This window comes from Trachypithecus francoisi, unplaced genomic scaffold, assembly GCF_009764315.1.
Source record: "Trachypithecus francoisi isolate TF-2019V2 unplaced genomic scaffold, Tfra_2.0 Lachesis_group2, whole genome shotgun sequence".
In the NCBI taxonomy this organism is placed as follows: Eukaryota; Metazoa; Chordata; class Mammalia; order Primates; family Cercopithecidae; genus Trachypithecus; species Trachypithecus francoisi.
Window position 1 is genome coordinate 105,876,342 of NW_022681465.1, and position 27,967 is coordinate 105,904,308.

Below are 27,967 nucleotides of genomic sequence, written 5' to 3' on the forward strand. Positions count from 1 at the left end.
CTTTCTTTAATCCAGTAGACAATGAGAAACGCTGATTTGGGTCTATGGCATAATAGGAAGTAGTATGCCACATACTGCGTGTGGGAGTTGTGCAGGAGAGATTGGAAAGTGAATGTGTCTAAGACTGGGAAGACCAGTTTGGAGAGGCTATTGCACTGTTTTAAGTAAGAGATAATAAAGCCCTGCACCAGGTGGAGAGCAGAAGGAACGCAGAGAAGACGCAGGAGAGGCACATTTCAGAGAGAATCCAGCATGCAATGGATGTCCCACACAAGACAGAGAGATGCAGGTAACCGGAGCCATTTACACTAACGGGTAAATCTCGGGAAACCGCTGGTTTAGGCTACCGGCCAGTTATAGGTTTGAGGTGCTCGTCGCTGCCACCTTCCCTTTTTTATACTCCTCTTTTTTTCATGGCCGCCTCCACTTCCCTCCATCTCTCCCGCGCTAGTAACTGAGCTTTCAGTCATCGACCTGACCCTGGGTTTTCCCTCACGCTCCAATTCTGCTTCCTATAACTGCCTCCCACTGTACTCTCACAGTCAGGATGACCACGGGTCAGGCCCTGGGGCTGTGGGACACTCCACCCGCCAGGTCCCCTATCGCCTTCGCCTAGGCAGCTGCCATGCTTGCGCCCCCACGGCTCTAGGGCCAATAGGCAGGCCCTACTGCTGGGACTCGAACGGCTATTGGTTGGCCGAGCCGTGGTGAGAGATGGTGCGGTGCCTGTTCTTGGCCCTGCAGAGAGCTGTGGGCGGTTGTTAAGGCGACCGTTCGTGACGTAGCGCCGTCAGGCCGAGCAGTCCCCAGGCGATTGGCTAGACAATCGAACGATCCTCTTTTATTGGTCGAAGGCTCGTCCGGCTCCACGCGTGCGTAAGGCGAGGGTTCCTTCCGCTCCGTGTCTCCGTTGACTGGAGACGGGCGGAGCACCGGCGCCGGGGTTCGGTGGCCTCTAGTGAGATCTGGAGGTGAGGCGGGTGGTGGCCAAGAAGCGGGGCCGGGGCGGCGGGGAGCGGGGCGAGATAAGTGGGAGTGGGGTTTGGGCTATTTTGGTGGCAATTCTGGAGCTTCCCTCGGCCCTGGGAAGTGGCTGCCGGCAGCTCCTGCGGACCTGGAGGGTGCTGCGGTTGCGCTTTGTGGTGTGGCGGCCCGGACCCGCGGGGACTGCAAGGAATGTCCTTGAGGCCCGGCAGGCCGAGCGGCGACCGGCACCAGTGTCGGAGGAACCCAGGGTCCCGAACGGGCTTGAGAGGCGGGCGGCGGTCTGGCCTCTTGGTGATTGCGGTCATCATCTGTGGACCCGCGGGGCGTAGCCGCGTTCATCGGCTCTGTTCAGAGTAGGCAGTGCTGGCTGCATGGTCGCGATAATCGGGGCGGAAAGGGTGTCAGTTAGGGTGACCTCGGAGGCCCCTGGATTCGAGAAATACTAGGGGTCTGTGGGGCTTCTGGGTTGGCAGCTCGCAGGGCAGACGGGAGAAGCGCGGCTGCTGGATCCGGGTATTCACGCCCAGGAGCTGCTGTTGGTTCGCGCTTTTCTTTTACGTGACGGGAAAGATCTCTGTAAATGCTGCTGACTAACTTAGAGCCATAAAGAACCGTGGATTGGTGTAGATGTGTCCGGTTATTTACAGGAGAACGGCTTGAGAGGATGTGGAACCCAACGTGGGGATTCGCACAAGGACTCAAAAGATTCTTCTTCTTTTTTTTTTTTTGATAAGGGGCGTAGTCTCCTTGGTGCTGATGTTGTTTTAGGAAAAATGTACCTTGGAGATAAAAATATAGAAGAGTTCATTTCTGCAGTAGGAGGAGGTCGATGTACTCCATTCTTAAGTAGTCGTTTGAAATATTTCAGGATTTGAGGATATGCCTTCTTAGACATGGTCCTGCAGAGTCGTAGGAAACATTTATTTCTGGGCTATACTAAATGTGCATGATTTTGGCGTCCCACAAGGTAGAGAATGTACTTTTTGTTTACTTATGAATTTATTTTCGTCTCCATGCAATGAAAGGCATTTTGCAATTTAGAGATAATCTAGCAAAGGCCTGGACAGTACTTTGGGCATAGACTGGATTTTGCAGGCCTGCTTTGTTGTGGTGTTCTTCCAGAACTTATGATAAACTTGGTGGTCAAGACAAATGGGAATTAGTAACATGAAGGTTAAACAAAATTGCACATAGGTTACAGCATTAACATGAAAATTGTCAGGTGTTTGGCATAAACATTTCAAGATAAGTCTGTGAGTATGCCTAGCATCCACACACTCTTTGTATTATTCCTTTATGGTCTAGTTTCTAGACCATATATAGCCACATTATGGAATCACATGGTCTACTTAGGTTGACCCATGTGAAATTGCCAGTATTTAAAATTCAGCTAACCTACAAAAATAGCAGTTTCGTATGATTCCATTTAATACTTATCTTTGTCAGAGAACTTTGGAGCTCTAGCTTCGTAAGTGAATGAAGAGAAGAGATATGACTTAAAAACAGCATGTAATAGAATGTGAGCTAATTGGGTATAGAATCCAGGTTTCCCGATTGCCAGTGCAAGATTTTTTTTTTTCTTTCTTTCTGGAATACCAGCTTGAACAGCAGAATGCTAGATCCTGTTGGGATTGAAAATGACTGCCATATAAGACGCAGTTCTTGCCTTCAAAGAGACAAAATGTACACATTTAATTAATTTGAGAACACTATAAGATAGTATATAATCAAATACTGGAATGTGCAATGCAGGCGGAGTGCTGAGTAGGGAGGAAGTAGGATGCCGAAACATCCTTTTCTGCAGTTGGTCGTGGTAGGTGGTTTCTGTAGCAGATTGGATTGACATTTAAGCATTATCCATTCTTTTAAAGAATCTGTAAAACGTTTGCAGCATACTTTTTAGTTTGAATAAGTCAGGCATACCTTGCCTATTTGTTTTGTTTCTTTAAGTGAAATTAATTTTTATTGCAGTGTTGCATAAATACTGTCAACTCAATTTGCAGGAGCTATCCTGTAGCCTGCTTGTTCCATTTGCAACTGCTGATGAAGGTGGAAGATTGGATTCTATGGCATGTAAATGCTTTGCATAATCACAGGGCAATGGGGAGGATGTTCATAAGAAATGAGATTGTTTATAATTATGGTTGCTTTTGACACACCCTTATAAGATTGCTCAGTTTGTTTCCAAATAGGTGGGGTTTTCTGTGTTTAGGGATGGCTGACAGGGTCATGTGTAATTTTTTTCCTTGAATATTGCAAAGATGACTTTACACCTAGGAAAAAAGTCCCAGAATTACAATGCCACCATAAAATCTTTTGAGGGAATACATAATGTGTCTAATGTATAATTATGGGTTTATGATGTTAAACTAATTTGTTCACAAGTTAGTATTCCTACAGGGTTGCAGCTAAGATTTTAATTCAAATGAATTAACTTTTTAATAATAATGAATCTGATTGACATAATGAGGAAAAATCTGAGCTGAAGTGTTTTTTTGCAGGGAAAGAGGGTTAGAAATAATTTTGACCTAATTTTGAAACACGTAGTTAATTTACTTTCTGGAAGTTCGATGCTAGTTGATCCTGTAGAACAATTGGTAGAGTTGTGTTTTAAATGTAAGAAAGAAATTATGTGATAGAATACCGTCATGAAAATCTAGCCTTTTACTTTTAGTGAGTCTTTTGGTTATAATTAAGTAGGGTTCTTATCTAAGATTTGATTAAAGATTTCCAATATTTTAAGTCCAAGTACCTGCTAATTTAATAGAAAGTATTTTGTTGCTGTTGTACATTTTCCAGGATAGTTCCAAGTTGACTGTCTCTAATCTGAAGATCTGAAATCTGAAATGCTCCAAAATCTGAAATTTCTTGAGCACCAACCTGACATTCAAAGGAAATGCTCATTGCAGCCTTTGGAATTTGGATTTTGGATTTTGGATTAGGGATGCTAAGCTAGTAAATGTAATGCAGATATTACAAAATTCGAAAACATCCCAAATCTGAAACGCTTCTGGTCCCAAGCATTTTGGATAAGGGATACTCAACCTGTATGTAAAATGTTTCTCCTTCCCATACCCCATTAATATGTTCCCTGAATGCTCTACATTTAGCCTTAAACTAGAGGGCATGGGTTACATCCATATCTAGGTGCCTTTAAAAAAAGTCATCTTTAGGTCTGTTTCAAGATGTGTCATAAAACACATGCTACTATAGTTTAAGAATTTAAGCCAGCATTTGTTGAGCAATGCTATGTGTGAGTGCAAGGTGCTGGAGGGTAAATTGATGAATCAGACTCAGGGTGGAAGGTTGAAACAGCATGAGTAAACACAGGCAGGTACATGCCACATTTATATTCCTTTAGGTACTGCCAGCTTTTTAAAACTGTGACCCACAGTAGGAAATACATGTTAATTTAAAAGCCAGACACACACTTACGTATGTATAGTTTCTTGAAACCTAGTTTTAAGAAATAATACCTACCCATACTACCTGGCTTACCCAACAGCTATTTTTTATAATATTGTTTTCTATTTAATTTTATTTAAAAATGTTTGTTCTTATTGATGAAATTGATGTCATGATCTAATTGATCCAGTTGTTGTGGATCAACGGTTTGAAAACTATTCAGCTAGTGGTGTAGTATGGCTGAAATGTAGAGAACATGGAGTGATGCAGTGAGAGATGACACTTGATATTTGCTTTGGTTCCTTAAAGCTACTCTTTTTTTTTTTTTCGGTCTTTCCCCTAACCCTTTATAAATAGATAAGTGCTTTGTTTCACTTACTTGATTGCCTTTTTATAGTCTGTCTTCAACAGATGAATCACTTTCTTAGTTATTACTAAATGTGAGATTCATTTGAATTCTTGCTAGAGTGGCAGTTAATGAGCTTACTTTTTAAGTCTTTTTGGTTGATTTTTGCAGGTTACTAATATGCTTTATCACAGGCATTAATTTTAGTGAAAGAAGTAAGACTTGCAGGTTTATTTGTGGAGACCAATGGTAATATAATATTTTTTTCAAATCAGAATATCAGAATTATTATTTAGCAAACAGGAAATTTAGTCATGGTAGTCACTAGATGAAAATCTTGTATATGTTCTATTGGGAATTTTTTTGAATGCTATATACAGATACTTCAGCCAGTCATCCTCTTCTACTGTTCTAGCTTTTGATTAGTTGTGAAAGTTGGGAGCTTTTCACGTCTAATGCTTTTCTACTGGTCTTCTAGCACTATTGTTGATGATTCTGCTAGAAGAAAAGCAGCCACCACAGCAAAATTCTTACCCTGTTTTATTAATGTAGAAACATCTATCAGAAGAGACTTTTTTTCTGTTGACAGCAATGTTAGGAAGGTTTTATTAAACATCCTTTTGCTAGTGACATTCTGCCATGTTTTATGGAATGAAAAAGTACAAGAGGTCCCTGCCCTTGAGGATCTTATAAACTAACATGATTTATAGCAGGACACTCAACAAGTAGATCCTTTGGTGTTTACCTTTTGTGTAATCAGAATGTAGATGATCAAGAAGATACTTAACATGCATTTTATATCTAGGTAATTAGAAAATGTGAATAGCTGTTTCTCACTTGTGTTTTCTGCTTGATTGCTCTTCTACTTGCAAGGCTCAGGTAATAAGGTTGAGCTACTTACCTGGTTTGATCTTAAATGTTTGAATTCATACAATTTTTAAGAAATGGCTGCTTTAAAGTTGGTTGCCAGTGAGTAGTAAAGGATTTATTGTTTGAGTGAAGAAGTAATAACATAGCTCTCTTAATTTTATAATTATTTTCCAGAATTATAAAGAATAGTATCAAATAGTCATATGTATAGGACACTGTGCATACAAAGCAGGGTTTATAGCATACTTTTCCTTAAAATCTTTTCCTAAAACTACAGTGAGCTGTATAGCACACTTTTCCTTAAAATCTTTTCCTAAAAATACAATGAGCTGTATACTAAGTGTTCACACTTGATATTCCTTCCAGGATCCACAGATTCTGTATCTACAATGTTGTCAAGACTTTTTCGAATGCATGGCCTCTTCGTGGCCTCCCATCCCTGGGAAGTCATAGTGGGGACAGTGACACTGACCATCTGCATGATGTCCATGAACATGTTTACTGGTAACAATAAGATCTGTGGTTGGAATTATGAATGTCCAAAGTTTGAAGAGGTTAGTGAAGTTAATTTGATATTGACTAAAGTAAATTACATTTTCAATTTCTAAAGAGCCCTTAAGCCCTTATATGGGACCACATAATTTTTAAAAGTTATGAGTAAAACCTTTTTTTTTTTTTTTTTTTTTTTTTTTTTGAGAGAGAGTCTCCCTCTGTTGCCCAGGCTGGAGTTCAGTGGCACGATCTCGGCTCACTGCAAGCTCCGCCTCCTGGGTTCACGCCATTCTCCTGCCTCAGCCTCCCGAGTAGCTGGGATTACAGGCGCCCGCCACCACACCCGGCTAATTTTTTGTATTTTTAATAGAGACGAGGTTTCACCGTGTTAGCCAGGATGGTCTCGATCTCCTGACCTCATGATCCACCTGCCTTGGCCTCCCAAAGTGCTGGGATTACAAGCGTGAGCCACCGCGCTCAGCCGAGTAGAATCTTTAGTATGTAGGAACTTACTTCAAATTTCTGTTTATATGGAATGCACTGGAAATACAATATTTTGCTTTCTCTTCACAAATGAGTGTAATTGACTTTATTTGAGAAATACATCTTTTATAAGTAACTAATAGTCAAAAATGAGTGTGGGCCAGGTGTAGTGACTCATGCCTGTAATCCCAACACTTTTGGCGGCCAAAGCAGGAGAATTGTTTGAGCCCAGGAGTTCAAGACCAGCCTGGGCAACCTGGGCAACATAGTAAGACCCAGTCTTTAAAAAAATTAAAGGCTGGGCGCGGTGGCTCACACCTGTAATCCCAGCACTTTGGGAGGCCGAGGCAGGTGGATCACGAGGTCAGGAGATCGAGACCATCCTGGCTAACACGGTGAAACCCGTGTCTCTACTAAAAAATACAAAAAGGTAGCCGGGCATGGTGGCGGGCTCCTGTAATCCCAGCTACTCAAGAGGCTGAGGCAGGAGAATGGCGTGAACCAGGGAGGCGGAGCTTGCAGTAAGCCGAGATCGCACCACTGCACTCCAGCCTGGGCAACAGAGCAAGACTCCATCCATCTCAAAAACAAAAAAAAAAACTTAAAAAATTATCTGGATGTAGTAGCATGTACCTGTAGTCCTGCTACTTTGGAGGCCATGGCAGGAGGATCCCTCGAACCTGGGAGGTTGAGGCTGCAGTGAGCTGTGATTGCAGCATTGTACTCCAGCCTGGGTAACAGCATGTAACCCTGTCTCAAAAAAAAAAAAAAAAAAATTGCAGTGATGTATTGGCTTACCACAGTGATTTGATTAAAAGTTGGATTTAATTTTTGATTTGCATGTTTGATATTTTTATTGGACTTGTAGTGTGCTTACATTTATGTTCTCATGACAATAGATAAATGAATTGCACATGCAAAATAAAAATTATTAGTTTTGATTTCTTATTTTAAAAGTCAGAGCTATTGGAATTTCCTTTTCTTTCTCTCCTATTAGGATGTTTTGAGCAGTGACATTATAATTCTGACAATAACACGATGCATAGCAATCCTGTATATTTACTTCCAGTTCCAGAATTTACGTCAACTTGGATCAAAATACATTTTGGGTAATAGTTTTACATGTTTAACTTCTGGTGTCATTAAATTTTTGATGTGCTGTAGAAATAAACCTGTTCATTCAAATCATGTATTTGGAAATATGTGTGTTGCTGAAAGTGTGCTGCATGCATTTAATCGTTTCCTTATTATTGGCAATTAGACATTCTGAAATTTGAGACCTTAATAATTTGGAGAAAACTAGTATTATCTCAGAATACTGTTTGAGACTGTTATTGTTTGTGTAGTAAAGGATAAAGGTTTTTCAGTATTGAATTTTTGTCATTTTAGGTATTGCTGGCCTCTTCACAATTTTCTCAAGCTTTGTATTCAGTACAGTTGTCATTCACTTCTTAGACAAAGAATTGACAGGCTTGAAGTAAGTATTTAAAACCTAAATATACTTTCTGTCAACATACATTTTAAAAAACTTTTCTTCTCCATGCTGCAAAGGCACATTTTCAAAAGTTAAGAAAATAAGGGGAGTTTTTTTGTATAATTTTACTATTAGCTAATTTTCATAACTAGTAACATTTTGGCATATATCCTTTTCTACTGTTTTTATACTTAAAGAAAATATCTGACATCATATATATTGTTTTATAATTTCTTTATGCATAATAATAGTTTATCAACATCTTTCCCTGTCCCTTTTTTTTTGAGACGGAGTTTTGCTCTTGTCACCCAGTCTGGAGTGTAACGGCATGATCCTGGCTCACTGCAACCTCCACCTCCTGGGTTCAAGCAGTTCTCCTGCCTCAGCCTCCTGAGTAGCTGGGATTACAGGCACCTGCCACCATGCCCATCTAATTTTTGTATTTTTAGTAGAGACTGTTTTTCGCCATGTTGGTCTGGCTGGTCTCCAACTCCTGACCTCAAGTGATCTGTCTGCCTTGGCCTCCCAAAGTGCTAGGATTATGGACGTGAGCCATTGTGCCTGGCCTCCATGTCCTTAATGTTAAACTAAATTGTTTGTAACGGCTATATGTATTCTATTCTGTCTAAACATCTTGTAGTTTATTAATCATCTAATGTTGGACTGTTAGGTTATTTAATTTTTTCATTAATAACAACTCTGTGATGAATGTTTTTGTAACTACATTTTTGTTCATATTCATAATCATTTTCTTCAGATACATTCCTAGGAGTGAGACAGTGGTTTTACTTTTTTTTTTTTTTTAAGAGCTTTTTAGTGCTATCATTGCCAATTTAGTTTCCAGAGAGTTTGTTTAGTTTATCCTTCCACAGGTAGTGATTAATGAAAATTTTTATATATTCCACTTTTTTTCCCTAATGGTAATCCAAGGAGGTACTTTTTACCAAGGATGATCTTTTGATACAAAATTATCAAAAGGTGTTTAAATGTAAATATACTTAAATTTTAACAGTAAAAATATTTTTAACAAATATTTTGAGCAACTGTTATGTTTAGCTTTGAGGATGCCGAAGAAATATAGGGTATACCTTTTTGTCTGCAGAAAGGTACACATACTACAGGATCATACAATATAGAGGGGGAAAGGTTTTGTTCTAAAAAGAATTTTTTTTAAATCATACTTTTTCTCATTAAATTTATCTGATCATTTTGTTCTTTTCCAGTGAAGCTTTGCCTTTTTTCCTCCTTCTGATTGACCTTTCCAGAGCAAGTGCATTAGCAAAGTTTGCCCTCAGTTCCAACTCACAGGTAAGTATTATTTATAAGATAGGAATGTGAATAGTATTCCTTTTTTCAGTTTACATTAATAGGAAGGATTAATAGAGTTTCTTCATAGTTCAAGATTTAAGAATTGCACAAAGTTTTAAGTTTAATTCTCAAGTCCCAAGACGGGTCTCCATAAGTGCCCCAGGAACAGTTCCCTCTATCTAACAACTCAATTATGATTCTGTAGCTACTGGAATTTGGAATTGCCTCCATTTTTCTTTTTGAAAATTTTCAGAAATTATGGTAAAAATTTTTGGGTAAATAAGAGTGTTTTCCTAGTGAAACACATCAGAGAGCAGAACAGGATCTAATGGAAGAGAACCCCAGGGTTGGTTGATTGATTGATTGATTTGAGATGTAGTCTCACTCTGTCACCCAGGCTGGAGTGCAGTGGCGAGATCTTGGTTCCCTGCAACCTTCTCCTCCTGGCTTCAACGGATTCTTCTGCCTCAGCCACCCGAGTAGCTGGGATTACAGGCATGCACCACCATCCCTGGCTAATTTTTGTGTTTTTAGTAGAGACGGAGTTTTGCCATGTTGGCCGGGCTGGTCTTTAATTCCTGACCTCAAGTGATCCACCCACCTCGGCCTCCCGAAGTGCTGGGATTACAGATGTGAGCCACCGTGCCTGGTCAGACTTATTTTTAAACCCCTTAAATTAACACTGGCATTATTTCCTGTTTTAAGTTTCTTCTTAATGTTCATTAGTCACTTTGAAGAACCTAACCTTTTAAACAATATTATATCAGAGCATCTTGAGTATAAAATAGTACACAATTCTGCCCTGATTATTTATTGATAATGTGTATGATCATTTGAACATGTTAACAAGGAAATGAGTTTGGTTTTATTAATACTAATATGATCTCATAAAAAATTTGCAACTAAGCTTCTGCCATGGTAGGCAAAAATATAGAATGTTGTAGGATTTAATTATGTGGGATTTAAATGACAGAGTTAATGCACGACCTCAAAGGAATATTCCTAAGAAATATCTTATTCAGTGGAAAGGGAATCAGGGCACTATATGTTCTTTTTTAAAAATTTGGCTGGGCGCAGTGGCTCACCCCTGTAATCCCAGCACTTCGGGAGGCTGAGGCAGGCAGATCACCTCAGGTAAGGAGTTCGAGATCAGCCTGGCCAATGTGGTGAAACCCTGTCTCTACTAAAAATACAAAAATGAGCTGGGCATGGTGGTGGGTGCCTGTAATCCCAGCTACTCGGGAGGCTGAGGCAGGACAATCGCTTGAACCCACGAGGCGGAGGTTGCAATGAACCAAGATCGAGCCATTGCACGTTGCACTCCAGCCTGGGAAACAAAGTGAGACTCCATTTCAAAACAGAAAAAAAAAATTCATTTTTAAATCCATCATATTACCATTATACTTTCTATCTTGAATACCTGTTAGTTTTATCATATTGTATGTTTTACTCTTTGAATAGTAATTTGATATTAATATAAGCCATAGGATGCTCTAACATTTAAAAAAGTTATTTTGTCCCTTGCCCTCATTGATATGTTTGATCTGTTTTAGGATGAAGTAAGGGAAAATATTGCTCGTGGAATGGCAATTTTAGGTCCAACGTTTACCCTCGATGCTCTTGTTGAATGTCTTGTGATTGGAGTTGGTACCATGTCAGGTTTGTAGGCAATTTTTGCCATATTTTAAAATAGGTATGTCAGGCCGGGCGCGGTGGCTCAAGCCTGTAATCCCAGCACTTTGGGAGGACGAGACGGGCGGATCACGAGGTCAGGAAGTCGAGACCATCCTGGCTAACACGGTGAAACCCCGTCTCTACTAAAAAAAAAATACAAAAAACTAGCCGGGCAAGGTGGCGGGCGCCTGTAGTCCCAGCTACTCGGGAGGCTGAGGCAGGAGAATGGCGTAAACCCCGGAGATGGAGCTTGCAGTGAGCTGAGATCCGGCCACTGCACTCCAGCCTGGGCGACAGAGCAAGACTCCGTCTCAACAAAAAAAAAAAAAAAAAAAAAGGTATGTCACTAAAGAGGAAAAAGAACATCTTGGATTTGTATTATTTATTGTTAAATTCTGACTTTTAAATTACTCTTAAAATTTTTTATTATATTTGTGATATTTTTGTTCATTTGCTTTCTTTTGTTTGGTTTTTTAACCAACATTACATTCCAAGGTTGGTCTGCAAGACACCTTCCAGGCCCTGCTATTACTTAGACTCAACTGGTGACTTGGTTTTTTGTGTTTTAATTATCATGTATGGAGAAAAGAGTCAGGAATTGGACAGATCTGAATAACATTCACCTAATAAGGTGATTGGAAATATTTAATCCAATAGTAAGCAGTACATCTCAGCAAGCACCTAGCATTAGCTTCAACACCTTTCTTCATTCTTAATTTGGATAGTAGAGAATTAGATATTAATATCAAACACAGGACTTCATTATGTAGAATAAAAATTACAGCCTGGCATGGAAATTTGCCAGAAGGAATATATTATGCTGTGTGAAGGTCTCCTAATCATTAGGACTATATTTTATGGCTTTCTCATAAAGACCATACTTAGTTAACTACTGTGTATTTCCTGGTACCTTAGAGCCCTCAATGAGATGCCTCATTCTTTCAGAAGTAAATTATCTAACTTTTAAGGGTGTAAATTATTGTCGTTAGTTTAGGCCTTTTCAGTGGATAGTATTTTAAAAATGTAATATTGCTTCTAACTTTCTGAGAGTAAATTATTGTTTAGTTATTTCTTCTTTTATTCAACAAAGATTTTATTTAGCAGATAAAATATTTTTTAATTTTAAAAATTTACTTACCTTAAAATTTACTTTTGGGAGTACAATTTTATGAGTTTTAATAATGATATAGTCATGTAACCACCACTACACTCAAGAAAAAATGTTGATAAGGTGAAAATGTACTTGTATGATTTTATTCAAGCAAAAGAATATATGAGAAGAGAATTTGCCAGGAAGTAATAGTTGGGCCATGAAACCATGGGGTTATTTATTGAAATAATAATGATGTGAAAAGCAGTTGGGCGATGAGTTTTGTCATGATATGGTCAGAGAAGTAGACAAAGGAAGTGATTAGATTTGTGGTTGGAGAAGGCAGTGAGACATTTACAGCTATACAGAAATGGTGTAATTAGAGATTTGGGTTAGGGTAGAAAAGGACAGATTTAACACATAGTAACTTGGAAGTAACCCTTTGAAAAAGCCAGTACAAAAAGTAGAAAGTCTTAGCTTCTTGGATACATGTGGATTGGTGCTGTTTCTTTGTGTATAGAGAGACTTATCTGGGTACACAGTAAGGAAGAATGCCTGGAGAGCATATGGCAACAAGATGAGTGAATATTGTGCAGAGAGAAATAGTAGATAGTCAAGTCATGAAAGCATTGGTCAAGTATGGTTTCGATGGCCTCAAGTTTGAAAAGATATTCAGTTACCATTTAAAATGTAGTTTGATTTATAATGCTTTTGTTATTGTGATTGTGTAGCCTCTTGAATTTCCACATTTGAGGGTAATTGTGGAATTAAAAAAATACAATATATGCTTGTTCTAGTCAGTCAAATGATATCTTAAAATTTAGGAAATAAAATACAACTTTGAGTTTTTGTGAGCAGTTTTTATAGGACAATTTAAATTTATGTTTCAAAGCATTGTTATGTTTGACATCAGAAATATGTTTTTATATTATGCTCAAGTTTATTTGTAAAGTGAGAGAGAAAGATTTGGTGGTAATCTAAGGTCTCTTCTAGCCTCTATAATTCGGTTGTTTTCTATTTGAGATTACCAAATGATACCTTAAGCATTTTGTAGTAGAATATGTTTGTTAATTTTTAATCTTGAGTTGCCATTTTGTATTATATCATTTTCCAAACAGATCAATGAAATAACCAAAATTATAAGAACTTCAGTAGCCATCATAGAGGTTATATTGAAATTAGAGTTTGTTGGTACACAAAAAATAATTATTTTGATCTTATATCAGGACTGGCATAACTGGCAGGATATTCCACTTATATAAAAAATCCTTGGTTAATTGGCAAATTGCTTTTCTCCTAACAAGTGGGATTAGATCAATAGTGTAACTGGGGTTTTGCTCCATTAGAGTAGCCTGCGCTCTCCTTATTTCATAACAAGGCACTACTGCTTGACAAAAAGGAATTGGAAACACATATGTTTATCAGTTGTGTGTTAAACACTACCATTCTGCCTGGCATTATGATACTGGGGACATGGGAGAAGGCAAGAGCTTTGCCCTTGAGGGACTTAGAGTTCTGTAGTTATTCCTGCTGTTCCCAAAGGCTTGGCATCACCTCTGAGTTGCTAATTCTATTTCCAGTAAATGGCAAGGAGCTTAATGTATTGATATTTTCATGTATTTGTCTACCTGCAGGAAGACAAATATATCCTTGTGATACATGTAGCATCAAAAATACATACACTTAACTAGTTATATCTTTAATTTTTCTCTAACCAGGGGTTCGTCAGCTTGAAATTATGTGCTGCTTTGGCTGCATGTCAGTTCTTGCCAACTACTTCGTGTTCATGACTTTCTTCCCAGCTTGTGTGTCCTTGGTATTAGAGGTAAGACCAGTTCTTACATATGGCACTAGTAGAAGAGTAATATTTCTGCTTACATCAGTTTACCTGAACAGAATCAATACCTTCTAATGTCACACTAACTTAATTTGTAGCTTTCTCGGGAAAGCCGCGAGGGTCGTCCAATTTGGCAGCTCAGCCATTTTGCCCGAGTTTTAGAAGAAGAAGAAAATAAGCCAAACCCTGTAACTCAGAGGGTCAAGATGATTATGGTAATGATATAGTTTTCTTCTCCTTTTAGTATCCTCACTTCCAATCTCATTCTTTTTAAGATTTCTTATTTTCTACAATTTTTGGCCCATTCAATGATATTGCACCCCCTTCTTCCTTTTTTTCTTAATGTGTTCATTTCTTTGAGGCTCCTGGTCTTTATTAGCCCCCCTCTCCTAAACAAACTTTTTAAGTTCCTCCACCTTATCTCCCTTTGAAAGCCTGTTCTTTGGGATGTTTTCAGTAGTTCAGGGGGGTCACTAGTTTATTTAGTTGCATAGCAAACTTGGGGCTTTTTTTTTCATGGTAAGAGGAAGCTATGAGAGATAATGGTTGGTTGTCTATTTGCTAGGGATAAGAAATTTAAGTTCTGGGCCGGGCGCGGTGGCTCAAGCCTGTAATCCCAGCACTTTGGGAGGCCGAGACGGGCGGATCACGAGGTCAGGAGATCGAGACCATCCTGGCTAACATGGTGAAACCCTGTCTCTACTAAAAATACAAAAAACTACCCGGGCGACGTGGCGGGCGCCTGTAGTCCCAGCTACTCGGGAGGCTGAGGCAGGAGAATGGCGTGAACCCAGGAGGCGGAGCTTGCAGTGAGCTGAGATCCGGCCACTGCACTCCAGCCTGGGTGACAGAGCGAAACTCCGTCTCAAAAAAAAAAAAAAAAAAAAAAAAAAAGAAATTTAAGTTCTGTTGATATGCAGAGGACACATCATTTTTAAAATTTTATTTCAGTCTCTAGGCTTGGTTCTTGTTCATGCTCACAGTCGCTGGATAGCTGATCCTTCTCCTCAAAACAGTACAGCAGATACCTCTAAGGTTTCTTTAGGACTGGATGAAAATGTGTCTAAGAGAATTGAACCAAGTGTTTCCCTCTGGCAATTTTATCTCTCTAAGTAAGTTAACTGAAATCTACTTTGTGATATATTAATCATAATACTCTATGCTAATACAAGTTTAGATTGTATCCTTTACGTTTCTGAATAATATTTTAATTTGCTTTCTTTTATTTAGAATGATCAGCATGGATATTGAACAAGTTATTACCCTAAGTTTAGCTCTCCTTCTGGCTGTCAAGTACATCTTCTTTGAACAAGCAGAGACAGAATCTACACTCTCGTTAAAAAACCCTATCACATCTCCTGTAGTGACACAAAAGAAAGTCCCAGACAACTGTTGTAGACGTGAACCTGTGCTGGTCAGAAATAACCAGAAATGTGATTCAATAGAGGAAGAGACAGGGGTAAACCGAGAAAGAAAAGGTAACTTGTTATTCTCTTCACTTTCAGTCCTTCATTGCTTCTTCAAAAAGTAGTCTGTTTTCAAAATTATGTGCCGTGTTGTGAGATTTCTTTTGATCTCTTGAACAGTTGAGGTTATAAAACCCTTGGTGGCTGAAACAGATACCCCAAACAAAGCTACATTTATAGTTGGTAACTCCTCCTTACTCGATACTTCATCAATACTGGTGACACAGGAACCTGAAATTGAACTTCCCGGGGAACCTCGGCCTAACGAAGAATGTCTACAGATACTTGGGAATGCAGAGGTGAGGACGATACATAAACTCCAACGTGGCATTTTTCATTACAAAGGAGCTTTTTCAAGGAAGAAAAATCTAGTATCTGCTGAACACTACAGCTAAGTTCTGGGCACCATGTAACATAACTAACAGATACTATCTTCTTTCTTTATTTCCCACAATCTTGAGAGGTAGGTAGAATTACCTGTTTTTTAGATGAGAACGTTGAGGCTCCAGTATGTTTAATTTCCCCGAGTAGTACATCTAGGAAATGGTAAAGCTCATAGCAGGGTCCAAGATTTTCTGACTCCAGAGTCAAAACTCTTTCTAGTTTATTACTGTTTATCATAGAGATGAGCGACTACTGTATTCTCATAGGTGTGTTGAGGCCTAGAAGGAGTTTAACACAGAGACAAGTTTCAAAGATAGAAGAAAGTTTTTGTTTTATTTTGTAAGCTTGATACCCATGAGGAAGCTTGCTTTTGTTTTTGAGATTTGAACAGGGTCTTCTACCTACATGACCATATCAATCTACTCATGCTTTCATGCAAATAATCATGTTCCATCCATGTCTGCTTAATATGGTTAATTCTTTCTTTTAAATATATTTTAATACATTTATTGGTAAAATGTAATTTTTCACCAGTTTTATTGAGGTATACTTGACAAATGAAATTTTATTTTATTATTATTATTATTTTGGGAGACAGAGTGTCACTCTGTCACGCAGGCTGGAGTATAGTGGCACCATCTTGGCTCACTGCAACCTCCACCTCCCAGGTTCAAGTGATTCTTGTGTATCAGCTGGGATCCCGAGTAACTGGGATTACAGGCATGTGCCACCATGTCTGGCTAGTTTTTGTATTTGTAGCAGAGACGGGGTTTCACCATGTTGGCCAGGCTGGTCTCAAACTCCTGGCCTCAAGTGGTCTGCCTGCCATGGCCTCCCAAAGTGCTGGGATTACAGGCATGAGCCACTGCACACCCGGCCTGCGTTCTTTAATCATATACTTTTTAGCTGAACTTAGTCATTGTTCTTTAAACACAGTTCCCAACTCTGGGTTTCTATTGCTTTTGTCATCTGACGTGCCTCCCCATCTCCAGGTGCTCACACCTTCAGGGCAAATGCTAGCATCTGTGAAATCTATCTCAATTCCGCCAAACAGAAGTAACCTTTCTTTTCTGAAGCATCCTTTATATAGAGACTGTATTTTTAATGGCAGTTGTACTTTGTTGCTTATATCATATTTACATGAATATCTCCATTATTAGACATCAGGCTCTTAGAAGGCTAAGTCCATGTCTTGAGAAGGCTTTGGATTTCGTAGGTGCTCAGTAAACTTTAAGAGAATGAATGAATTTGCACTGACAATACATAAACCAGCTTATGTTTATCTTACTATTCTTTTGAAAAATTAGACTAATATTAGTGTTTGCAGAGATCCTTGAATAAACCCACGGGTAGTAGTCACAAAATTGAATTCCTGGTGCCAGTTTTGTAGAGGGTGGTGATTGTGAATGTGTGTGTATATATGTGTGTATGCATATGTATGTATATCACCACCACAAGCAGAGTCAAGAGACAGCTAATAAACCAAGAGAAAATATTGGCAATTTATATTTAAAGGCTAAAGGGCTAATCTATAATATATAAAGAGCTCCTGCAAATTGATGAGACTAAATTTTTATCTAATTTTTTAAAAGCAGATAATATAATCAGTCTATTGTCAGGAAAAAAGTACATATGGCTCTTAAAAATGTGAGAAGGTGATTAACTTCATCCTAAGAGAAATGCAAATTAAAATTATACTTGAGATATTTTCACTTATCAGATTGGCAATAATCCCAAAGTTTAATAACATACTCTATTGAGGTTGTCGGGAGAAGTCTTTTCTTGTTTTTATTTGTTGTTGTTGTTTGTTTATTTTGAGAAGGAGTTTTGCTGTTGTTGCCCAGGCTGGAGAGCAATGGCGTGATCTTGGCTCACCGCAACCTCTGCCTCCCAGGTTCAATTGATTCTCCTGTCTCAGCCTCCCAAGTAGCTGGGATTACAGGCATGCGCCACCATGCCTGGCTAATTTTTTATTTTCAGTAGAGACAGGGTTTCTCCATGTTTGTCAGGCTGGTCTCGAACTCTGGACCTCAGGTGATCTGCCCGTCTTGGCCTCCCAAGGTGCTGGGATTATAGGCATGAGCCACTGCCCCCAACCTGGAAAGGTCTTTTCTTACGTTGGTGGTGAGAAGGCAATTGGACAGTGTTAATTCAAATTAATAAATTTGTAAAAATTATAAAAATTTATAAGATTATAAATGTTCATACCCTTTGGCCCAACACTTGTGTGAATTTATACCCATATATGTGCGTGTGTGTATGTGTGTGTGTGTATATATGTGTGTGTGTGTGTGTGTGTGTATTTATAATCATGCATAAAAATCTCTGGATGGATACACAATAAAACAGTGGTACCTATTTATGTGTAGGTAGCAAAGAACTGGGCAGATGGTAGACAGAGATGGGATGAAGCCTTTTTGTTATATCTCTTTTAATATTTAGTTTTTAAACCATGTGAATATCTTGCCTGTTCAGGATATTAAAAATAGAAAGTTTACTAGAGTTTAAACAATAGCGGTTACATCTGACACACACTTGAAACCTTGCTAAATTCACATTTTTTTTTTTTTTTTATGGTGTATTAGTGCAAGCCTGTCTTTGTATTGTCTTTGTATTGTAAAATCTAATGATATGGTATTTATGTTATTTTTGTTTGGCATTTTTTGTATTAAAATGAATTGTTATTTTGCGGAGGTATCTTTTTTTTTTTTTTTTTTTTTTTTGATATGGAGTCTTACTCTGTCGCCCAGGCTGGAGTGCAGTGGCTGGATCTCAGCTCACTGCAAGCTCCGCCTCCCGGGTTTACGCCATTCTCCTGCCTCAGCCTCCCGAGTAGCTGGGACTACAGGTGCCCGCCACCTCGCCTGGCTAGTTTTTTGTATTTTTTAGTAGAGACGGGGTTTCACCGTGTTAGCCAGGATGGTCTTGATCTCCTGACCTCGTGATCCGCCCGTCTCGGCCTCCCAAAGTGCTGGGATTACAGGCTTGAGCCACCGCGCCCGGCCCCGGAGGTATCTTTTATTTAAAAACTACAGTGATTTAACTTAAAATTACATTATTTTTACTTAGCATTGTTTATATTAAATGGTTTATAACATGAAATACAGTCCTTCAAGCCTTCTGTTTCATCTCTCTCTCTAACCCCAATTTCATTTTTTTCTCCATTGCTTTAGAAAGGTGCAAAATTCCTTAGTGATGCTGAGATCATCCAGTTAGTCAATGCTAAGCATATCCCAGCCTACAAGTTGGAAACTCTGATGGAAACTCATGAGCGTGGTGTATCTATTCGCCGACAGTTACTTTCCAAAAAGCTTTCAGAACCTTCTTCTCTGCAGTACCTACCTTACAGGGATTATAATTACTCCTTGGTATGTTGTTTTCTTGATTAAGAGAAGTTTGCTTTGTATGTTTTTAATCTTTTTCTTTTCTTGATTAGTTTCATATATGTACATAGTTTTATAAAACATTTTCCTTTTAAATCATTTTACCCTAATTTTTTATTCTGCTTATGATGTAGGTCATAGAAATTAAAAATATCTTTCCTGTTTTTATAGTCATTACTCAAAGATTTTAGTATTTTAAACACTTTTTAAAGGTAAATTAAAAATTTTGTTTAAAAGGAATACATACATACTAAAGGATTGTGTTTGAAGATAGTTATTAATGACAAACTGAGATGAGTTTTTGTGCATTTTACTATATAGATTTTCATTTGGTGCCTGACTTTACCTTGTAGGTGATGGGAGCTTGTTGTGAGAATGTTATTGGATATATGCCCATCCCTGTTGGAGTAGCAGGACCCCTTTGCTTGGATGGAAAAGAATTTCAGGTTCCAATGGCAACAACAGAAGGTTGTCTTGTGGCCAGCACCAATAGAGGCTGCAGAGCAATAGGTGTAAGTTGGCATTTATATATTTGCCGGTTTTAAAATACATCATGGGCAAGACAATGAGAAGAGTTTTAAGGACAATTAGTTGATACCTTTTAGGTCAAGCATGAGCATTTTTGGGTAACATGTGCTTGCTTCTCTAACATATACTGTGTAGCTTGGTGGAGGTGCCAGCAGCCGAGTCCTTGCAGATGGGATGACTCGTGGCCCAGTTGTGCGTCTTCCACGTGCTTGTGACTCTGCAGAAGTGAAAGCCTGGCTTGAAACATCTGAAGGGTTCGCAGTGATAAAGGAGGCATTTGACAGCACTAGCAGGTGTGTGAGTGGGTTTGTATGTACATTTATATCTATTTGTTTATTTTAGAACCAGTGTCATTTTCTGTGATTACCAAACATAATGGTTAACATATTACCTCCTTAAGAGCACATAACAGAATATCAACTTTAAAGCCATTCATTTAAAATGAGTAATATTTATGCTTGGTTGGGGGGAAAAAAGAATCTTGATTCAAATGAATAGCTCCACAGAGGTAAATTAGTAAGAAAAAAAAAAAGTGTGAGCTAGTAATTTTGATTAGACTGTTACTTTGCCTAGGAGAGAACTGTCTTAGAAAAAAAGATTTTCCAAATAGGAGAGAAGTATTAGTATAATAGACTTACTTTAAATAAAGAAAATTAAATTTATAAAGTAGCACAATCAATACAAATGATAACCACAATATAGTTCAAGCTAACACATTTGTTTTTATGTGAACTGTGTAAGTTTATTAAGAAATAATTGTGACGGCGCAGTGGCTTATTCCTGTAAGCCCAACACTTTGGGAGGCCAAGGCAGGCAGATCACTTGAGGCCAGGAGTTCGAGACCAGCCTGACTGACATGGCGAAACCCTGTCTCTACTCAAAATACAAAAATTGGTTGGACATGGTGGCCCGCGCCTGTAATCCCAGCTACTCAGGAGACTGAGGCAGGAGAATTTCTTGAACCTGGGAGGTGGATGTTGCAGTGAGCTGAGATCACGCCATTGTACTCCAGCCTGGGTGACAGAGCGAGACTCCATCTCAGAAAAATAAATAAATAAAGAATAAAATACAATCTTTGCATCTTTTATTTATAGATTTGCACGTCTACAGAAACTTCATACAAGTATAGCTGGACGCAACCTTTATATCCGTTTCCAGTCCAGGTCAGGGGATGCCATGGGGATGAACATGATTTCAAAGGTAAGTGTAGGCAGAGTATCTGAAAGTACTTTATTAAAAGGTAAATATTGATTGATATAACTCATGTTATATCAATCAGGCATTTGTTGATTGGTATTCCTTACATTTGATAGATTTAATTTAAACTTGGCATTACACATATCCTGAGTTTACTCAGGACTGGGAACAGTCTTAGTGTTGACATTTCAAAACTTTATCTAGTCAAGAGACCACCTTTGAAGCTGACCTCTTCCAGAGACTTCAAGATTCGTCTTTAAGAATACCAATATAATCCCAGTACTTTGGGAGGCCAAGGCAAGGAGATTGCTTGGGGTCTGGAGTTTAAGACCAGCCTGGGCAACATAGTGAGATGCCATCCCTACAAGCAATAAAAAAAAACAGCTGGGCATAGTGGCACATACCTGTGGTCCTCGCTACACGGTAGGCTGAGGCGGGAAGTTAGCTTGAGCCTAGGAGCTTGAGGCTAGCTTGGGCAATGTAGAAAGACCCTGACTCTGTTCATCCATCTGTCTGTCTGCCCGTCCATTCGTCTGTCCGTTTTCAATTTAGGATATTTTCTACTTATGTGGGGTTTACAGCCTAATAAACCTATCAAAAGTCAAGGAGCATTGCCAATAAACAGTATGGCACTTGAACAACTTAGAAATAGAATTACCATATGATCCAGCAGTTGCACTTCTGGGCATATACCCAAAAGAACTGAAAGCAGTTCTCAAAAAGATATTTGTACACCTATGTTTGTAGCAGCATTTTTCATAATAGCCATGAACTGGAATCAACCTAAGTGTTCATTCTTGGATGAATGGACAACAAATTAGATGTATTTGTATGTGTATGTATGTATATGTCTATATAAAATGGAATATTACTCAGCTTTAAAAAGGAAGGAAATTATAGCACATGATACAACATGGATAAACATTGATGACTTTATGCTAAATGAAATAAACCAGTCACAAAAAGACAAATACTGTATCATTCCACTTGAATGAGGTGTCCAGAATAGTCAAATTCATAGAGACAGAAAGTAGAATGGTGGTTATCATGGGTTTAGGGAAGAGGAAAATGGGTGGTTGTTATTTAGTAAGTACAGAGTTTTTGTTTTATGAGATGAAAAGAGTTCTGGGAGCAAAGACATTGAACCGGCCCAAATGCCCATCAATGATAGACTGGATAAAGAAAACGTGGCACATACACACCATAGAATACTATGCAGCCATAAAAAAGGAATGAGATCATGTCCTTTGCAGGGACATGGATGAGCCTGGAAGCCATCATCCTCAGCAAACTAACACAGGAACAGAAAACCAAACACCACACCTTCTCACTTGTAAGTGGGAGTTGAACAGTGAGAACACACGAACACAGGGAGGGGAACAACACACACCTAGGCATGTTGGGGTGTTGGGGGCAAGGAGAAGAGCATTAGCACAAATACCTAATGCATGTGGGGCTTAAAACCTATATGACAGGTTGATGGGTGCAGCAAACCACCATGGCACATGTATTCCTATGTAACAAACCTGCACGTTCTGTACATATATCCCAGAACTTAAAAAAAAAAAAAAGAGTGCTGGGTATTTGTTGCATGGCAGTGTGAATATACTTACCACTGTATACCTAAAAATGGGTAGGATGGTAAATTTTATGTGTTTTACCACAATAAAATTATTTTTTAAATTGCCAATAAGTATGTTTTGGGTTATTGAGGTATGAGTGGTTAATTGAATTAATTCTATTTAATTGGAAGTCATTGGAAAGCTTATTTGTATTTTATGTAATAAAGCTCAACGACTTTCCACCTCACAAGATCGACTCTTATGACCCACTTCTCTTTACAGACTGCATTACTTGGGATTTTAGGTAACAGCTGAATAACTAGAAGATGGAATTTATTACTCATTCTCCAGTGACATATAAATATGAGTATCCTTATTGAGTATTTTTAACATTATCATTTTTTATCTACATCCTATTCAACAATGACTACAAAGAACTTGGTTTTCTTACCGAGAAAGAAACACATTAGGAAACTATACCTGACCAAGAAAGTAATTGTGATGGTTAATAAAACAGCTGTTACTTTTGTGCTCAGTTTCTTTTAAGTATAGTTATTACACTTAGAAATATATCGTAGATACAAATAAATTCTTCTCATCAGGATGAATATTTCATGCATTTTAATATGTGTGTGTTTTGGGTTCTTGTTAACAGGGTACAGAGAAAGCACTTTCAAAACTTCATGAGTATTTCCCTGAAATGCAGATTCTAGCTGTTAGTGGTAACTATTGTACTGATAAGAAACCTGCTGCTATAAACTGGATAGAGGGAAGAGGAAAATCTGTTGTTTGTGAAGCTGTCATTCCAGCCAAGGTTGTCAGAGAAGTGAGTGACTGGATGGATAACTTATCTTTTTTATTTTGTAATCTTTAATTGTATTTAAAACCAGGGTAAAGGAGTATTAACATTTTAAATAAAGTTAAATATATGGGACAGTGTTTCCATCAAAGATGACTGTTGTACCTTGCCACCTGTCTATGTGTATCTAATCCATAGGAACAAACTTTACTGATTTTTTTTTAATTATTATTTTTTAATGGAGGACAGAACTTGAATGGGGCCACATCTAAACTTTGTTTTCTGGAGGTGCAGAAAGATAGATTTGGGTAACATTCCCCTGAACCTTCTAGAGGAACATCTAAATGTACACAGCTCTGTTTCCTAGGTATTAAAGACTACCACAGAGGCTATGATTGAGGTCAACATTAACAAGAATTTAGTGGGCTCTGCCATGGCTGGGAGCATAGGAGGCTACAACGCCCATGCAGCAAACATTGTCACTGCCATCTACATTGCCTGTGGACAGGTGAGCTCTCCAGCCTCCACTTCTCTTTTTACATCTTTCTGAGTGAAAGAAGTATATTGTAGATTTTTTCTTTTCTTTTTTTCAGGATGCAGCACAGAATGTTGGTAGTTCAAACTGTATTACTTTAATGGAAGCAAGTGGCCCCACAAATGAAGATTTATATATCAGCTGCACCATGCCGTCTATAGAGATAGGAACAGTGGGCGGTGGGACCAACCTGCTACCTCAGCAAGCCTGTTTGCAGGTATGATGTATCAGGCATAGAGTCCACACGCCTAGTTCCGACTCTGGGTTTCTCTTTCTAGCTGAGACTATGTATCACTCACCTCTGTATTTTAATTGGTCTTTTCAAAACTCTTTTGTCATATCAGCCTAATCCATTGTGTCCAAATAAGCATGTTTCAGCTTATGCTTAGATAAGAAAGTAGATGAAGAGAGCAAATGAATGTTTATCTACTGAGTAAAGGGTACTGCCGGTCAGGCTGTGAATATGATGTTAGCTATGGTATTATGCACTGTCAGTCGTGGCTGTCAAGTCTTGGAAAGTTAGTACTTCCAGTGGAGTCTAGTTCTATTCTGATGCCATTTATAGTTGCCCTGTTTTTAGTAGATTGAGTAAGAAATTGTTCATGATTTTAAGGGTGAATCTTGCTGTGTCTCTCTCTGGCTACAGATGCTAGGTGTTCAAGGAGCATGCAAAGATAATCCTGGGGAAAATGCCCGGCAGCTTGCCCGAATTGTGTGTGGGACCGTAATGGCTGGGGAATTGTCACTTATGGCAGCATTGGCAGCAGGACATCTTGTCAAAAGTCACATGATTCACAACAGGTAATACCCAAAGATATATTTAACATGTTTTCCCTATATTTCAAAAAATATGCAGTGTAAAAACTTACTACTCAGCTACTGTAGTCCCAAGTTCAAATTCTACATTCCTGATATTTATATATTGCTACTTTGTCATTTTCTACCATAGGTCGAAGATCAATTTACAAGACCTCCAAGGAACTTGCACTAAGAAGACAGCTTGAATAGCTTGACAGTTCTGAACTGGAACACGCGCATTGGGTTGAAAGGACTAACATAAAATCTGTGAATTAAAAAAGCTCAATGCATTGGCTTGTTGAGGATGAATAGATGTGATCACTGAGACAACCACTTGGTTTTTGACTCTTTCAGAGAGGTCTCAGGTTCTTTCCATGCAGATTCCTCAGATCTGAACACAGTTTAGTGCTTTACATGCTGTGCTCTTTGGAAAGATTTCAGCAAGAATATTGTACGTTAAAGCATCAAAGATGTTAATCTACAGCTCATCTCTGAAGGCAAATACAAGCTGGGAAAAAAGTTTTGATGAAATTCTTGAAGTTCATGGTGATCAGTGCAATTGACTTTCTCCCTCGCCCCTGCCGATTGAAAATGGATTTTAAAATTATACTGTAGCTGACGAAACTCCTGATTTTGTAGTTAATTTATTAAGTCTGGGATGTAGAACTTCAAGAAGCAAGAGCTAAGTTCATATTTGTAAATTAATTCTTCATTTGGTGCTGGTCTATTTTGATTTTGGGGGGTAATCAGCATTATTCTTCAGAAGGGGACCTGTTTTCTTCAAGGGAAGAAACACTTATTCCCACACTACAGAATAATGTGTTAAACGTGCTAAATAGTTCTGTCAGGAAAACAAATCACTGCATTTATCTCCGCAGGCTATTTGTTCAGAGAGGCCTTTTGTTTAAATATAAATGTTTGTCTAGATTGGCTATAACATGTCTTTCAGCATTAGGCTTTTAAGAAACACAAGGTTTTGTATTCATTACTAAAGATATCAGAGCTTTTAATGTTGCTTAGATGAGGGTGAGTGTCAAATGCAAGCAAGACTGGGACCTTAGAAATCAATGGAGAAACACAGTTTTGAAAGAAAAATACCATTTCTCTAAGCCAACTTTAATTGCTTAAAAGACATTTTTATTTAGTTGAAAAATCTAGTTTTTTTTTTTTGTAAACTGTATCAAATCTGTATATGTTGTAATAAAGCTTCTTATGCTAGTTTATTGGAAGTGTTCAAGAAATAAAAATCAACTTGTGTACTGATAAAATACTCTAGCTTGGGCCAGAGAAGATAATGTTCTTTAAGGTTGTCCAGGAAACCCTGGCTTGCTTGCGGAGCCTAATGAAAGGGAAAGTCGACTTTCAGAGCCAGTGAAGGAGCCACGTGAATGGCCTAGTTCCTGTGGCCAGGAGGTTGGTGACTGAAACATTTACAGAGGGCTCTTTGATGGACCCATGAACGCTCTTAGCTTCCTCAGGGGATCAGCAGTTATTGAATCTTAATTTTTTTTTAATGTACAAGTTTTGTATAAATAATAAAGAACTCCTTATTTTGTATTACATCTAATGCTTCAAGTGTTGGTCTTGGAAAGCTGATGATGTCTCTTGTAGAAGATGGACTCTGAAGAACATTCCAGTAAACCACGGCAGCATGGAGAGCCTCTTAGTGATTGCGAAGATTTACCTTTTTCGTTGTACGTAAAGCTTAAATTGTTTTTGTTGTGACTTTTTAGCCAGTGACTCTTTTTCTGAGCTTTTCATGGAAGTGGCAGTGAAAAATATGTTGAGTGTTCATTTTAGGACTGTAATTAATACCTTGCTAAATTAATGTTTTGTACAATTACTATATTGTATACATTTTGTTATAGAATACTTTTTTTCTAGTTTTAGTAAATAATGAAAAGGAAGTTAATACCAATAAGTGTAAGCAGTAACCTTTTTTCCTTTGGATTAATCCTAGCCCTGCCTGAGGTCTGGAAGCTTGTAAAGTCTGGTCATAGTAGTAACCTGTAATTCATGCGAGGAGTCACATGACCATTCTCAAACTCTAAAACATTGATAGCAGTATTCTATTGCATTAAAATCAGCTTTCTTAGAGCGTTTGATTAGTTCAGATTTATGTCAACTAGACATCTTTTGGATAGTGAGAGTGGGAGGGCTAGTTAAGGAGAAGAGGGGCAACCACAACCAAACAGCCATTGCAAGCATTTAAGCTGTGTGAGCTGAATTGGAGAGGGGAATTTGTACAGCTTAGTATAGCTGAGGATGGCCTCTTTAGAAATTATTGTGAGTCAGTAATTTACATCAGATGATTGACTACACATTTTTGTTGTAGTTAGAGGTAAAAAGGTATGTATGAGCCACCAAGAAAGAACCAAGGCCCAGATACTAGAGGATCAGTTTGAGTTTTTCTCTGAAATGACCTGTGGTCACCTGTATGCTCAGCCCTCTCCAGGGTGGAACAGGCTGGACAGAAGAGAGTGAAGGATCTTCAAGCCTGCTTTCTGCCTGGGTGATAAGCTGAGCAATGAGATGCATGTGGCAGAACGGGATGTTTGATTTCAGGAGACGATACAGGATTAAATCCAAGGGGCACATCTCACACTGAAGGATCTGAGTTTAGATAAGATGACAAAGAACAACAAAACACATCAATACCAATCTCCTGAGCATTATGTTCATTGTGGAGTTTTTTTTTAATGACCAGTGTTTCTCGAAGTATGCTCCTGTGCTAGGTAAGTCTTGAATTTATTAATTACTTTGCCCAGTTAGCAAAAATAATGGGTAACCTCTACACTGGAAGCCAAGAGAAGATGGCAGATGGTTTAGTTTGCAATTATGTGTTTAAAGCTTAATGGATTGCATTTTTCATTTTGGTGTGCCTGGAACACAGCCCTCCTACCCTCCATCCCTACTGTTGTTTTCCATCCTGCGCAAGTTTGAGAGCTGTGGGGGGAGGTGTGGGCACTCTTGCATCAGGATGTGAGTTTTCTAACAGCTGCTCCCTAAGGCCGAAAGAAGAGCCTCACACTAACTAGGGTTAGGAGGCTGAATGCAAAAGATGGCTTTAATACTGTGCTCTCAAATGAGTGTGCATCCACCCAGAGGACCGGCTTCAACAGACTGCTGGGCCCCGCCCCAGCGATTTCCTATGCTCTTGTTCTGGGGTGGGGCCAGAACTTTGGCAGTTAACAGGTGCTGCTGCTGCACTAATAGGTTGGAATTTCAATATGAGGTACCTGGTAGGGCTGTGAATGAATGGTTTTACAAAACTGTTTATTCAGTAGCACAATGTTGGAAAACACCCGGGGAGAGACCAAGTGTTGGCTAATAAAAATTCAATTGGAAT

At 38.7% G+C, this 27,967-nt stretch overlaps 1 protein-coding gene across 2 annotated transcripts; it reads left to right on the plus strand.

The window, feature by feature from the left end:
* On the plus strand, nt 1–26,536 carry HMGCR (3-hydroxy-3-methylglutaryl-CoA reductase). Of its 2 annotated transcripts, none has more exons than XM_033179888.1 (20): nt 1–289; nt 5,975–6,162; nt 7,581–7,692; nt 7,973–8,060; nt 9,281–9,365; nt 10,919–11,024; nt 13,848–13,954; nt 14,065–14,181; nt 14,918–15,078; nt 15,197–15,444; nt 15,553–15,731; nt 18,990–19,184; nt 19,553–19,711; nt 19,863–20,020; nt 20,822–20,927; nt 23,142–23,312; nt 23,653–23,793; nt 23,879–24,037; nt 24,467–24,621; nt 24,770–26,536. In XM_033179888.1, exons 1-20 carry the CDS (start codon nt 253–255, stop codon nt 24,822–24,824), a joined length of 2,727 nt encoding a protein of 908 aa, XP_033035779.1. In that variant the 5' UTR covers nt 1–252; the 3' UTR covers nt 24,825–26,536. The 2 variants fall into 2 exon arrangements, with proteins under 2 accessions (XP_033035779.1, XP_033035780.1); XM_033179889.1 differs by lacking the exon at nt 1–289 and adding an exon at nt 596–971.
* Nucleotides 26,537–27,967: the final 1,431 nt, after the last annotated feature.

What these genes read in the sequence shown, in the direction of transcription:
- HMGCR (XM_033179888.1), top strand. Translation starts at nt 253, where the DNA reads ATGCAATGGATGTCCCACACAAGACAGAGAGATGCAG. An exon ending in GAGGCTGCAGAGCAATAGGT is followed by an intron (nt 19,712 to 19,862) that starts GTAAGTTGGCAT and finishes TATACTGTGTAG; the next exon opens with CTTGGTGGAGGTGCCAGCAG. An exon ending in CAGCCAAGGTTGTCAGAGAA is followed by an intron (nt 23,313 to 23,652) that starts GTGAGTGACTGG and finishes TCTGTTTCCTAG; the next exon opens with GTATTAAAGACTACCACAGA.